General features: G+C 45.5%; 1 protein-coding gene across 1 annotated transcript in view; it reads left to right on the top strand.

Annotated features, from left to right (window-relative positions):
• Positions 1-15,195, top strand: part of LOC135809118 (glucose-6-phosphate 1-dehydrogenase-like) — a 16,122-nt gene extending 927 nt beyond the window's left edge. The window contains exons 3-14 of the mRNA XM_065322389.1: positions 1,389-1,497; positions 2,722-2,951; positions 3,513-3,671; positions 6,678-6,803; positions 7,748-7,841; positions 9,326-9,512; positions 9,802-9,831; positions 10,279-10,391; positions 10,753-10,845; positions 12,700-12,776; positions 13,704-13,796; positions 14,253-15,195. Coding sequence (XP_065178461.1) covers positions 1,389-1,497; positions 2,722-2,951; positions 3,513-3,671; positions 6,678-6,803; positions 7,748-7,841; positions 9,326-9,512; positions 9,802-9,831; positions 10,279-10,391; positions 10,753-10,845; positions 12,700-12,776; positions 13,704-13,796; positions 14,253-14,340 — 1,399 coding nt within the window. The 3' untranslated portion in view covers positions 14,341-15,195. The remainder of the gene's footprint in view (positions 1-1,388; positions 1,498-2,721; positions 2,952-3,512; positions 3,672-6,677; positions 6,804-7,747; positions 7,842-9,325; positions 9,513-9,801; positions 9,832-10,278; positions 10,392-10,752; positions 10,846-12,699; positions 12,777-13,703; positions 13,797-14,252) is intronic.
• Positions 15,196-15,839: the final 644 nt, after the last annotated feature.

Raw genomic sequence — 15,839 nt, 5'->3', positions numbered from 1 at the left:
ATGAACCGAAACCGCGTTTTCCATGATATTATGCACGTGGTGTACGGTGTGTGTACCTTGTGAAGTTAGTTGTGTTTTGCGCGGCTTGAATGTTGCCGGCATGCCATGGACAAATGCGGAAAATGCGAAAAAATATTTCAAAAAGTCCTACGGAGGACCCAACGTAGGAAAGAGCTTTCCTACGGAAATCCGTAGAGAGATTTACGTATGAAAGTTGCCCTCGCTCCCCGGCGCGTACGACATACGGATTTTCATACGTAATTACGTAGAGCGAAACCTCCCTATTATGTATGTCGACGGTGACATTGCATGCCTCAGGGGCGTCGGAAGGTCTTCTTCATTGACGCGACTATGAAAAGCCTGGCATCCCGGGGACCTCCCCCAGGAAAAGTTAAGAAAATTGGGCCCGAATAGCCCATATTTCATTGCTTCAAGAATCACAAGATAAAATTATTGGTGCGTTTTTGACCGCACCGGTTGCGACGCCCCCTATAGCCTAGGCCCTGTGCCTGTACTGTAGGTATTTCCACGGGGAATGCCTTTTTTGTCCAAGGTCACCTTGGATTGGAAGCTTGCCAGGGCCAGTTTTACAGAGTGTGATGATGGTCTTGGGCCGAGGAGCTGCAATGTATCATTAGTTCCCAGCTGAACTCGCCGCAAAACTCTGCATCCTACTAATGATGTCGCTGTATACAGCAGCCAACAAGCCATAAATACGGGCATACATCTTTGAATACGAAACGGCCAGTTTAATTTGTAGCCTGTTTGATCGAGGAATGAAATTCCGAATAATGCATTCATGGCCTTCAGGCATCAGACTAAAGCAGCCATCGGACCAAGACAGCCTTCGGACCAAGAACACTTTCGGGCCAAGACAGTTTGTCTCACAGTGCCCACACGATAGTATGTTCTGACGCGTTGGGGCCAGAGTAGGTGGCGATATTATAGCTGTTATTTCAACCTGATAGTGTCGACATGTATGCTGTGTATGTGCAGACTGGGAGATATGGAGCAGTATTACCAAAAGTAGGGGATAACTGAAACTCCGGAAGGCTTAGCAATATTGACCCTGAGTGGAGTAGTCCTGGTCGGAAGAGGCAGCGTCAACAAACGTTTTTATGCCTAGCTGGCTGGGATCGGTAACATAGTCTGTAGGGTGCGGAGTTGTACGGTACGAGTTCGATTGGGGATATTGAATGAATGCTCTACCGCAGCCTCCTCAAACTAACACCAACTCGGGCTGTCGGACTCTGAAAAATGTGCCCCAGTCATGTTTTTATTGAACTTGTTGGCTACTGCTCTTCTTCACCAATCTCAGAAGAATTCCCAGTACCAACTCTTCCTTTTTTTGTCATGGTGAAGTATTGTTTTCTTTTCATTCTGTGTAGGGTGTTGTTCCGGGATGGCTACCTCCCGACCGGCACCAAGTTTGTCGGCTATGCACGGTCCAACATGACTATTCCTCAGCTCCGCGAAAGGTCCAAGCCCTTTCTGAAGGTCAGTGCTGAGATGTGCACTCCAGTCATGTTGACTGGGCAAGCATGACCTGCTATGTACATCAACACTCACCTGGAAAGTAGCAGCATTGCTTTAGCTGAGTTGCATTGTAGTTTGCAGTCCCAATTGTTTTGATACATTCCCAGCAGTGATTACAAATTTACAATACAATTGCTTTTCTGCGCCACTGAACTGCCGCGTTAGGCGTCACACCTGCTACTGGGCCTGTGAGGTATTAGCGACCCACGTATGCTGTGTAGTTTTCATCTACACGTATGCAGTGTGCAACATGTGATTGACCTGTACACTGATCTACAGGTGATAGCAGTGGTGAACTATTCGGGGTAACGCTAGTTGTTGCGGAATCTTGTGGTAGACATGCGATGTCATGTTTGAGGCAGACACACAGTACAGCTGTATGCATGTTGTCACTTATTTTCTCACTGCTGGTTGTGTGAGGTACTTTCTGGGTTGGTGTCAGATGAATGTTTTCAGTTATAATTATTGTATTGCCTTCAGAAATATCTAGCCCTTGGGATCATGAGATGTTTTAATCGGTGTAGATCAATTGGTGTGGACTGGTATCATTGCTTCACCTTCCATTGCCTTTACATGATGCATTGTGCAACAAAGCATCTTTGACAGCTTTTAATCACACCTACTGAATGGCACTACTTCTCTTATCCTCTATACTTTCAACTCTCTTCACAGTTCACACACGTCTCCCTCTCTCTCCCTCTCTCTCGTTTGTTTGATAATATTAATATCACTACTGTTCAGTTGGCCTAGCTATCTCATAGTGATAGTCTAGTGTCAGGCAATGCGTTTGATTCTCACAAAGTCGTGCCCAAACTCTCCTTGGGTTGTGTCTTGGATTCGTTTACCCTAATCCTTGTAAGCCAGAAGACTTCAACATGTCCTGTCGTGAAGACAATTTTAAAACCAACTCTTAGCCACCAGGGCTTATTACAGGGTGGGTCTTATTCTCAGCACAGGGCTGATTCCAGGAAATGCAGTGCTCCCCATATTCTTACTCGAAGTACAATGGAAATCTTGTAATGATGATTTCACTTTTGTTGGTACTGAAATCAGTTTCGTTTTGAGAACTGAACTTTGTTACTGATTACCACAGGTTATCAGATGTGGGAATATCCTGTCGTCTATTCAAGTTGTTACTATCTTTCTAACGTTATGTATCTTTCTGTTGTGCACTATCTGGAACAGGTCAAGGATGGACAGGAGGCGCGCCTCGAGGAGTTCTTCTCAATGTGCTCGTATGTTAGCGGTCCTTACGACAAGGTCGAGGGCTTCCAAAAGCTCGACCAGGCCCTGATCAAGATTGAGGACGAGAGTGCGCCGGGAAAACCTGCTAATCGTGTGTTCTATCTGGCTCTGCCACCGTCCGTTTTCATGCCGGTCACAGAGAATATCAAGGCGGCGTGTATGAGTAAAAGGTACGCACTCTCTTCACTATTCTCAACTATGTGTATCTGTGCATTCGTCTTCGGGTGACAAGTGTGAGTTGCGATACGGTGCTGTCAAAGCTACCTACATCGCCTGCTAAACTCCAGTCCCTAGTACCTGTTGTAGATGTTCTCCGTATCCTTTGCCACCCATGATTAGAAGTTACACCGGCCTGGTTTGGTTTTAGTTCCAGTGGTCCTCCGGGACAGATGATAACCTTTTCAGAGTGACGAGTTTTACTATTTTGTTTGGTTTTGTTTCTTGTTGTGTTGTCAAGTTGTCAATAGTGGCCCGGGGCTTTCTTTCCCTATTTTCTTTCTTGATGTCAAGCGGTGGTTCGTTGTCTAGAATGCAATGCATGTACTCTGTTGTGACACGTTTTTATATCCGACCTTGAATGCTCATAATATGATGTGTTTTGCTATGTGATGGTGTATGTTCCTTCTTGCGCCATCATGTGTGTTGAGCTTGTATCTCTGAAAGCTATAGGACATCGGTGCTCTTTGTTTTGTTTTGCTGTTGGGCTCATGTTTGTTTGTTCCACCTTTCAGGGGCTATAGCCGTGTGATTGTGGAGAAGCCGTTTGGCCGCGACTCGGAGAGCTCAGCTGTCCTGTCCAGGCACCTTACGTCCCTTTTCAAGGAGGAGGAGATGTATCGTATTGACCACTACCTTGGCAAAGAAATGGTGCAGAATCTCATGGTTCTCAGGTACGTTAACAGGGCTCAACACATACACTTCCAGCAACTTTACTGTATATTGCAAGTGGATACCGTACTGGCAATATATGTTGCCGCAGTGAGGCCATGAAGCGTTACATTGGCACATGTTTGCCGCACGCTGGGCGTTACATGCAAAGTCGCACAGGAGCCGTTACACAGGTTTCTATATTGCCGCAGTCCTTTTTTTGCTATTGCCGCATCACTTTTTTGCTATTGCCGCATCATTTTTTCGCTATTGCCGCATCATTTTTTGCAAACTGCAATGAAAAGATCGCCGCACCCCGCCGGACGCGCGTTACGAACTCAACGAAAATTTGTCGCACTAGCCTGGTCGCGCGTTACGCCGCACCCCCCTGCGTTACGCGTTACGCGGCAACATATATTGCCAGTACGGTATTAGAGAGGTTTAGCAATTCGTGAAAGGAAAACATGTCACCAGGCCCAAACAACTGAAAATTCCAATGATTTGAAGAGTTTATCCAAAGTCAGATTTGTTATGTTGTGCATTTGTTGTAAAAACTGCTAAAAATCCTAAAATAAACTGTTATTATCCAATTATAATCGAATGTCCTTTGCCAGTAAAGGCAGTTTCAGAACGGAACTGGTGTCAGTCTAATATGGATGTTTTTGGACATAATTATTTGGATGCGTTGAAATTTGTATTTTGGTCAGCGCTACATTTATGGATTGTTATACCATGGTACGGTACGGAGGGCCTGTTTTCAGCCAATCAGCGCTCGTCTAGCCATGGTTATATTGGCCAGTATAAATCCCGCGCGGGATTTATATCGAATATAAATCCTGGTGCACGGTACGTACGCTAGGGCACTGCCATCGTACATGTTCACTGCCTGAAAGGCAGTGAACTTGTACGGCGGCAGTACTCCAGCGCACGGACCATTCACAACAGACACCACATGCACGTGTACACTCCACACAGAATGGCACACTGACGAGGAACAGTACACAATGGAAAAGAAGAATGACCTGGAATTCATCTACAGAGTATTCTATTATACTGAATCTGAGGATAAAGAACGTCGAATAACCACGAAGTATCCCGAATGGGTCAGCAATGTACACTGTACTTCGAAGAGTTGAAGATCATCAACAGACTGTCTCCTTCGTAACTAAGTCTATAATACAGAGTGTACTTCAACTCGATTGGAAAATGCTAGATTGGACTGAAATGTGATACAGTGATACAAAACAGTGTATGCTAATGCATTTACTTGCAAGTAAGCAAAACTGATTATAAGATGCCGCATGTGAAAATCAGCACTGTACCATAATTATAGTAACACTTACTCCCAAAGAGTCCAAGCTGTAACCTGACTAGTGACGGTAGTTTGATTCAACGACAAACTCCAGCACCCCAGCAATTCAGTTGACTTCCGCACCGCTCACGAGACAAGATCATGAAGATGCTACAGTCGACCTACCCTTATAACGATATTCGCGTCAGACCAAGAAATATTGTTATAAGGGTAATATTGTTATAGGGGTAACTGGTTCATTTCATACACATATGTCATAATGCATGGATTTTGTTCATATTTTACACTCTTCATAGCATAAAAGCTGACGTACATGCACATTATGTACACAGCAAGGTGCCCACTGGTGCCCCCACTGGATTTCGTCATTTCCCAGTAACTTATCAAGTGAAGCTTGCCCTGCCTGGATAGTGGGCTGTACATATTCCCTGCTAGATATTGTTATAAAATGGAAAATGTCGATTGGTCAGCCCATTTTATATCGTTATAGGGGTAATACCGTTATAGCAATATTGTTATAGAGGTAAAGCATTGTATACACAAGTCAATGGAGTGATTTGGTTTGGCAGAAAAATATCGTGATAAGGGTAATATCGTTATAGAGGTTATCGTTATAAGGGTAGGTCGACTGTACAATATGCACTAGAACTGAAAGGAAATCTTATGCCAAACATCCACGGAGGAATCTCCTTCTGATCTTGCTCGACCATTCTTTCAACTGATAACCATCAGAAGATGTTCATGTACTGCATGATGTAGGAGATCTCCAAATAGGTTTGTTGTTCTGGAAATGCGTAGGGGTACCTGGCATAAGTAGGATATGACCCTCGTAGTCGGGTTATACCGTACCCTCATATAAATCCCTCCTGCTATCGCAGTCGGGATTATATTCAGCCGGTATAACCCTCTGACTTGGGTTATATCCTCTACTTCTATTGTGTATTGTACCCAGGATTCGAGTTTTGCAAGGCATGGGCACACCTGTACCCGGGACCAAGTTTTGGGCATGCCGTTCCAAATTTGGCACTACCAGGCAGTTAAAAATTGATAGCATGAAAAAGCTAGAATGGGTTTCCCATAAAAGGAAAACACCCTATAGTCCAGTCAGAAAAGAGTGATCATTTATCTTTTTTTTGCGTCTGTCCCTCAAACCAGTGAATATTTTATCTTTTGATCATATTTAAAAAGCAGGCCAAATGTTGAGCTTTAAAATACTAGTACGGATTCATTATTACGTAAAACAAGGTGATAAAAATGAGAAAGAAGAGTGAAAACAAGGCAGTGCGACAGCAAAAAACAAGCAGCAAGGCGAGCGAAGACCCTACGCAAAGCAGCAACCTACATTTGTACGTGCAGCGTGCATAGCTGTGCAGTGCGAATGACAATGCAGGCAAGTACTTCAGTAGCAATATTAATAATACGCAGTTCACGGAGCAGCACAGCAGATAAACAAAGTACATTACTAACATTAGGGTCGAAGAATCTACAACTACAGCTAGCACAAAGGTGAAGTTCGCATGGCAGCACGAACAGAAGTGCATGTTGAAAAAGAAGAGTAAAATTAGCTCCTGGGGCTATAAAAATTACAGTATTATGGTGAACCATTTCTACCTTCGTTGCGATGTATCTTGTTTAGGCATTTTCCCCGAGTCCTTCCCAAGTCCGAGTCGATCATACAGTTCTGGGGGCGTTCCCTTTGTTGTTTTCTTATCTACAGGTTTGCGAATGCCATGTTCCAGCCAGTTTGGAACCGAAACAACATCAACGCTGTTGTTATCACCTTCAAGGAGCCGTTTGGCACCAAGGGACGTGGCGGTTACTTTGACGAGTTTGGCATCATCCGGTAAGTCGCCTTTCTCTCTGCTCATGCCGTCTTGGCCGTGAATAGTACCCTTGCATCCAAACTCAGCTACTGAAGACATGCAATCTTAGGTACAGTTTGAAGATGTGTGTGTGTGTGTATTCTTCAGCCTTGCAAGCTGTTACATGGTGCAATCCCAGCACAAGTTGCTATGGCTTCTGCCGTAGCATTGCTATCATCGCCTCCGGCGATGGGCGTCAAAAAGTCAAAGGTGTGTGTGTGTGTATGTGTGTATGTGTGTGTGTGTGTGTGTGTGTGTGTGTGTGTATTTTCAGGGATACATGTACAGTGCGTATCGGTTATAGTGTGGTCGTATACAAGAATATACTGCCTACAAGAATGAACACTCGTTTTTTCATAATCATAACACATATTTTATGTGTATTTATATTCTTACAAGCAGTATTATCGCATAGTAGAATATATCGGCCCTAAGAATGGAATTTTATGCAGCAAAATATGCCAGATTAGTGCAAAGTGTATCGCCTGTAGTAATAACACCTGTGCTCTGTGCATACTCAATACAATGATATTCAACACAAAAAGAGAGTTATGTCCAAGGGAGCATTGGAGAATCACTTTTTCTGTCCAGTCGGACTCTTTCTTCCGACTTCTCTCGTATCTGCTGCTCCGCAGTAGTCGCCTAGCACGACCGGTCGACCGCGAGTCTGATCCGTGTGTATCATGTGTATGTGTACATGCCAAACGTGCGCGCAATGCGCGCATGCGCATATGATTATGTCACACGTGCATATGATTTGTCAAACGTGCATTTATATGGTATGTCACACGTGATTTATCGTGTGTAAGAAATATCGGCAATAAGAATCAAATGTCGTTTTTCAAACACCCACGCTATAACCGATACCTACTGTACATCAGATGTCCTATTGTGTCACGGGTATTTTCCTTCTTTGCCTCTACAGTGACGTCATGCAAAACCATCTCCTGCAATTGCTGTGTCTTGTTGCCATGGAGAAACCAGCCAGCATCAGCCCAGAGGATATTCGTGATGAGAAGGTATGCTAGGTGAATGTACAGTTGCGCTTGGTGAAATCCGGCCCGAAGTGCAAAGCCGGCGCCGCGAAGCTAGCTCCCATTACATCACTGGCGATTTGTGTGTATGAACTAAACTGTACGCACCTCGTGTAAAAGTTCGGAGTGCACGTGTTGCATACTAAAAACAGTTCAACATTTCTTTCATTCACTTCACGAAGTACAGCTCAAGATCAAGAAGAGATAGAGAGGAAGGACATGGCCATTCCCAATGTGTGGGCTCTTCTCAAGAAGAGAATAATTCCACATCGCTGCGAGAATGCTGACCAGCTGGTGCAGGCACTGCACCTGGAGTGGGACTCGTTGGCTCCTGACACGGTTTCCCCATTCGTGGAGTCAATGCCACGTCGTGTTGAAGCCCTAATCGAAGCAGACGGTGGCCACACAAAATATTGAAGCCCTGCTGCTCTGTGTATGAAATAAACTGCTTCGAAACGATCTCCATCTTCTTTACTTGTGGTGAACTGAAATGAATGACACTTGTCTTTGTTAGGCGCGGTTTTTATACACTTTGATGTATGCATGCATGCGTATGAGTACAGCACATGTACAGTACACGGCACACGTGCACACTAGCACTTGTACAACTTTGAGGGCGTCAAGGGCCGCATCAGTACTGGGCGCCAGTTATGCACTTCGGGCCGGATTTCACCGAGCGCAACTGTATGTTAACTGTTAGCAGAGGTGGCTTGTCAGAGAGTTGGCTCGTTGGAGATTGCTCGGGCCACAGTCACACCTGACTATGCCACTTTGGGCTTAGTATCTCTGCAGTTCAGCTGGTTAGTCGTTCTCACTCTCATGCGGTCATAGCAATGTGCGCGTGAAAGGTTCGAATGCATGTAAAACCTGGTTCCAGCAATCACTCGGCATGGAACCAGACTATGACGGCCTTTGAGCGGAGGTGGCCTCTGAAACCAAGTTTGCTCTTACGCAGTCCACGCCTTTGTTTCCAAAGAACAGTGCTTGTAGGTGGTTGCTAAAATCAAATGGTCTCGTGACCATGTTTCACCTGTCACTTGTATTTTTATGTGCCACTTTTGAAAACCTTGAAACATTGCAGTCCACAGTTGGCTCTGTAAAGCTGCAGCCAGTGCAGCCCAACGCATCCGAAAAAGCAAGTGATGGCTTGCTTTTGTTGCTGGAATGAGCGGGCACGAGCGGGTTCTGAACCGGCCAGTAGCCGAGGAGAGGAGGACACGGCGCTGATCTTCATGGATTGCATTCCACTCCAGTCAATGCCCCTTTGCAATGTTGTTTTCTGCCGAGCGCTCAACATTTTGACCCCTTTGATCACCACCTCTCCCCCAGGAAGCTGACTCTCTCTCTCTCTCACTCTCTCTCTCTCTCTCTCTCTCTCTCTCTCTCACTCTCTCTCTCTCTCTCTCTCTCTCTCTCTCTCTCTCTCTCTCTCTCTCTCTCTCTCTCTCTCTCTCTCTCTCTAATTGTAGGTCAAGGTTCTGAAATGCATACGTCCTTTGGAAATGAGCGATGTTGTTTTGGGCCAATATGTGGGAAAGCCTGATGGAGAAGGAGAGGAACGTGATGGGTATCTGGATGACCCCACTGTGCCCAAGGGCTCGGTGACTCCTACATTTGCTGCCGCCGTCTTCCACATCAAGAATGAGCGCTGGGATGGTAGGTTTATGTATGAATGGCAGATTGACATACACACACACACCCGTGTGACGAAAACCACATGTAGCTGTCATCGGGTGCTTGTAATACACACTGTCCTGTTCTTTCTATTCATCATGGGACTACTTTCTTTGATGCATGGCGTTGTTGCGCATGTCATAATTTTACCTATGTGCATATGTGTGCATGCATGCACGTGTGTGTGTGTGTGTGTGTGTGTGTGTGTGTGTGTGTGTGTGTGTGTGTGTGTGTGTGTGTGTTGTATGCTGCTTTGTTCTATTTCATTCAGGTGTTCCATTCATCATGAAGTGTGGAAAGGGTGAGATTGGCAGAATTGATCTGATGTATTGTGTGTGTGGGTGGGTATTTCTCTTACTTTGAAGTGGATTGAGAAGTGGTTACTATCGAATGTTATTGCATCTGTTTTGTTTTAGTGCAATGGGCACATCAACATTTCATAGTAAACACTCCACTATTTTGGTTGGGTATTGGAAGTGCATGAAAGCTTACACGGCACTCTATCACTGCACTCTGGCAACACATGTACTGCTCTTCTTCGTTTAATTTTGTTTCTTAATTCACGCAATAGCGACTCGCACCAATAAGAGATGAGAGAATGGTAGGGTCAATGTAGACTAAGTTGTTGTTGTTGTTGTTGTTGTTGTTGTTGTCGTCGTCGTTGTCGTCGTCGTTGTGGTGTGTGTGTGTGTGTGTGTGTGTGTGTGTGTGTGTGTGTGTGTGTGTGTGTGTGTGTGTGCGTGTTCAGCCCTGAATGAGCGTAAAGCCGAGATTCGTGTCCAGTACAGGGATATTCCTGGTGACATTTTCCATGGGCAGTGCCGACGCAATGAGTTCGTTATCCGTGTCCAGCCGAAAGAGGTCTGTTGAGAAGCTGTAACGAGTGTCCTGATTGTTCATATTACTTCTCGTACTAGATGGTACAGTTCAAGTCTGGCTGGCTGGCTGGCTGGCTGGCTGGTTACAAGTACTTTAAAAATACAATGTATTTTTTCTGATACCCGGTGCTTGTTCTTGTCTCCTTGGATTTTTGCCAGCTGTGTGTGAATATGTATACAATACATGTATTATGTTACCTCAGTACAATACTACATGTATCGTTGTGAAGGCACATTCTCTCAAGCTGGATGCGCTTGCATACATGCACACGTGTATGTGTGTTTGAACATACCTTTGATTGACTGTCTGTTCTTGTGCATGCGTGTAAATGATAACTGTCCAGGCTGTGTACATGAAGGTAATGGCTAAGAAGCCAGGACGTGATACTGGTATGGTGGAGACAGAACTTGACCTGTCCTATCACTTGAGATTCAAGGTATGTTATCAGTGCTGTAGTTGCTTTGTTCTACAATGTTTGTCTTTGGAACGATTTCCTGGCATGTATGGCCGGCCGCCTTACACTTTGCTGATACATGTACATGCACTGTGCACCTACATGTCTGGACTCAGCATCGAGTAGTGTCGCAAACATGGTCAAATGACCCTAGTTTGGGAGAATACCGGTACATGTAGCTTAGTTTGCAACATAATCCCAAGGCAAGATGAAGAAGACTCATGAAGACTCATTATATTATTATTATATGCACGTCCGTGTTTACGTCAACAATAAGTCCATGTATTCGCATGTGCCAGAAGACAGACAGAGCGGGCAGAGAAGAAAAGAAAAGAAAATGAGATAGCAGACGATAGGCACATAACTCATGTTCGATGATAAGTGCTCAATGCACGGGATCTATTCGAAAGATAAAAAAAAATAAGAATAAGAATAACAGATAACGGCGACAGGACTCATAGAAATTAATTATGCTGTCAGCATCTTGGCTTCGGCTGCTTCTAGCCTGGCGGTTTCAGCATTGGCAGCGGTTGCCGCCGATGTTGGTCGGCTGTTTCTTGGTCGTTTGGCCGGTGGGGCCGTCCTCGATAATGGATTCAAACTTCTTTAGGTCGGTGAGCAGGGTGGTCTCACCACCCGCCATGGCACATAATTTATGGTCCTGGTGTGGCCTATTCAGTGCGTCCAAGGTGGATGCCCCCGCCTGCAACGCAACAAGTAGATCCTGCTGATGGCTGGCGTGCCTTGGCAAGTTGGATCTACCCGACGCTGCTTATATTATTTTAGTGTTCTGCATTGTTCAGAGTGTTGTAGTGGTTGCAGATGATGATAGAATTGGTAGGGAAAGTAATAATAACTTACAAGTGCTCGACATGCTGAATAAGTACAAAGATGCGATGGGTAGATGGCTGTGATTGATTGAGAAGTACTGCCACAGGTTGGCACATCTAGTGCTTGTGTACATCCTACAGCGGAAGTTTCACCCGGAAAATTGGCCGATCGGCTAGAAATTCCTACGGGAGTGCATGGAAAACAGTTCAAAACATCTCATGAAACTCATTTCATCAATTTGTATAGTAGGTTGTTTATCAAAGTATTTTAGCCAGAAACCGAAGGCGTCGGGGTTTACCAATGTAGGAAATCGAGGTGGCATACGTGCACAACATGAATTGCACCATAACCATATTGTCAGCAGGATATTTTGCCAGGCCAGCACCCATAGTGGAGTTGTACTGTTTGGGGTTATGTAACTGTCTAGTACAAACAAGGCCGGTCCTGGAAGCTCGAGGTAGAGTGCTCAATGTACGAATGTACAGAGCAGTATACACACACAACAGAGGCGAAAGGCTGTGTTAGCTGTAACTTAAAGTTTCACGCATCGAGCGATCATCAGACAGCAGCATTCACTATCGAATTCTCTACGAGCAGGCCTAGATATTTGATGCTAGTGTGGAAGTTAGTGCATATGTGCGAAGTGAAGACGTGGCATTGGGACAATGGTATTGAGTTGTTTTGTGAGAGTTATCCCCCTGTTATCCCCCTGTTATCGCCTCTATTCTCACCTTTATCCGTTAACTCTCACAAAACAACTCCATACCATTGTCCCAATGCCACGTCTTCACTTCGCACATATGCACTAACTTCCACACTAGCATCAAATATCTAGGCCTGCTCGTAGAGAATTCGATAGTGAATGCTGCTGTCTGATGATCGCTCGATGCGTGAAACTTTAAGTTACAGCTAACACAGCCTTTCGCCTCTGTTGTGTGTGTAACTGTCTAGTATGTACTCTCTTTCTACGTGTGATGGTAAATCTGTTACTCTGTTTGTGGCCAGGATGTGAGCCTTCCCGACGCCTACGAACGCCTCATCCAGGACGTCTTCCTTGGCAATCAGATGAACTTTGTGCGCAGGTAAGCAGAATTTAGCTTGGTGTAGTCTAGAATACTGTAGAGACTGGTATGATATGCCTGGTCTTAGACCATCCCACTGTGCCTGCCTGAAGCATGGATGCAGCGGATGGGATTTTCGGTCTTTGACCACTTTGTGGTGGGTCTGATCTACTCACCTCCCACCGCTTTAGGAGCTGCATCTGCACCTTGATCCACAGAGGGTGCTGGCGTCCCTATGGATGCGGAAAACCTGGCCTTCAGCCGAGTCTAAGGCGAACCGTGAATTTTGTTGTATAATATCAGGAGTACATGAAAACCAGAGTGTGCAGCTCGGATGGGTTGCTGTCACGGCGAAATTCCGTGATTACATCATTTTAGTGATGTGCGTACAAGCAGGATTCAAGCAGGTCTCTTTCTGCACAACTGCAGCTCAGTTGTACGCACTACGCCATTTCCCGCCTCAGATCTGCACCAAATATGACGTAATCACGGAAGTCCGCCGTGACAGACACCCATAGCAGAGAAGGCCCCAAGCTGCACACTCTGGTTTTCATGTACTTCGAAGTACTCTTGATAATATTAATATGTACATGACATACTTCTACTTGGAAGTAGCTACGTTTTAAAACCCTTTGGGGTGCACTGTAACGACTAGTGGACTACACTGTGCTGTATGGTAAGTTTTGGTAGCACTGTCCGCTGTATTTATTTCCATGGACTGACTGCTCACTTTCACCTAATCTACCTCTGTACAAAGTATGTGTGCGTGTGCAGATGGTCCAATGCTCATGCAGCATGGGCGAGTAAGTTACGTGGCTGGGTCAGGGTGGATAGAGCTCTGGTCTAAGGTGGGAGGGGTTGCATGCTGAAGTGTGAAACAGTGTCATAACTGAACTACATGTGCGTGTCCTGCCTTCTGTGTTTTCTCTGTTGTGTGTTGTGTGTCAGTGATGAACTAGCTGAGGCATGGCGTGTGTTCACCCCTCTGCTGCACCGTATTGAAAATGACAAGATTGCTCCAGTGCAGTATCAGTATGGCGGGTAAGTTCTGCAAGAGACACTGGTGTTTTGCTTGTAGAGTGTGTACGGACACTGTGCTCAAGCTGCTTGATGTGTGCCCGTAGTGTGCGTCTGACTCTGTGCACGCCTGTATGTGTTTTTGTTTCTTGTGTGTATGTTGGGGGGGGGGGGGGGGGGGCACATATCATTTTCTAGGGCACTAGCATACCTACATGTATTGAACCAGCCATGTCATTATACACTGTGGTTATAACCCCGTAACGTACTCCGCATCGACATTGGCACGGAATATGTTCCTCGCCAATTCATACCTTTGACAGTAAATGCACAGTCGTACAACATCCTTTAGTTTGTGCTGCGAGTGCCCTGTCTCGCCCCCACCAACCTATAACTTACTCAGTGGTGAGAATGTGATTTCTTAGCTGTGGGTGGGTGGCTTGCTGCTGTTATCTTTTGTTTTGTTTTGTCTTGTAACAGTCGTGGTCCCAAGGAGGCAGATGAGCTGATTGCACGTGCTGGCTATAGTTACACTGGAACCTACTCGTGGAAGTCAGCCACTTCCTAAGGACACCGACACACTGAACACTAACCTCTGCACACCTATCATCACCTGCTTTCCACTGTACTCAGACCGGGTCTGTGAGGTGATGTCTGCGCTGAGATGCTGATGCACGGTTTTGAAGTCAGGTATTGTGCACTGTGTGTATGTGTGTGTGCATGCGCTGTGTGCGTTGTGTTTGCGTCACATGACCACCTCACCGCATGGACATGAACCGTTCAGCAGGCATAGTACTTTAGTTGGAGCATTACGCTCTAATAGTGGCACTCCTCACATGTATTGGTCATTATCACTGTAAGCATTTCACCAGTTCTCATGTGCACATTACCCTAGAATTCATGCACGAGCACTTGCCCAACCCGTTTGCGATTGATCCTGCGGTGATTTTCCGCCGGACATGAGCTCCTCTGTGATTTTTGGATCCTGGACACAGCGGATGTCCTGGGCAAGCAACAGAATAATCTGTAGCCACAGCGTTGGTACGTCTTCTCTTACCTCTGCTCAAGAATAGTACACAGTAATGCAACTTTCCCGTCCCGCCGCTAGATTTGACATTTCAATGAATGCTGCAACATGTTTGTTGTGCATGATGCCTGTGGGTGTATCCAACCTGCCAGTAAAACTAGACATCGGATTTCCCTGGTGCCAGTGGTGGATCACTGCATCTTTACCGCTCGTATCCTCTTCCCCATAGTACTTTTTAGAGTTTTATCGCAGTTTTATTTTTTGCCAGCTATCACAGTCCGGCGTATCATAGTCTCCCTCTTTTTACCACTTGCTGCTCTTCTCGTATGACATACCCAGGGCCTTACTTTCCGCCGACCTGTGTTCTCCTAGCTGTAGTTGAAGCCGTTTTGCCAACACTGCTGTTCTGTCGGATGGTATGGTGTGCTGTGTGTGTGTGTGTTTGTGTGTGTATTTTCGAGCATGCATTGTGTGTGGGCATTATGTGAATGTGTGCATGCATGCATCACATACCTGTGCATGTACGTGGCTGTGCTTTAGTACCTACTGAAGTTAGGTCCTACGCAGCTCAGGCCAAGCTGCCGAGTATGACATTAGAACGTGGCATTGTACGAGAGGTCACTATCATTGGATCATCAAGCCAACGTTCGCCTCCCTTCATCATGTGACCGGTGTGTAGAGAGTTGTGTTCAATCAGACATTGTCGTGCTGTAGAGCAGTGCACGGGTACATGGGTATATGTACAATACATTAATATGTAGCCATTATCCTGTTCTGCATGCATGCATGGCTGCATGGCTGCATGGCTGTACAGTGAAACTGTGAAACATCGTTAAAAAGAACATTGAAGACAAACTCTCACTTTAGAGCAACTAGTATTCGTAACTATTACATAGATCGCCGTGTATTCGTGTATTCGCCGCGTAATATATGGATAAGAAGAACTCCGGTTATTGCGAACAGATGCCATCAGTCCGTTGGTGTTCGTCCTGAAAAGGTTTGACTGTACTATTGCTACCTGTCATTAGAAGAATAGCTAG

This window comes from Sycon ciliatum, chromosome 2 (assembly GCF_964019385.1).
Source record: "Sycon ciliatum chromosome 2, ocSycCili1.1, whole genome shotgun sequence".
NCBI classification, from domain to species: domain Eukaryota; kingdom Metazoa; phylum Porifera; class Calcarea; order Leucosolenida; family Sycettidae; genus Sycon; species Sycon ciliatum.
Note: the sequence above shows the minus strand (reverse complement) of the source record. Positions and strands in the feature narration are given on the sequence as shown.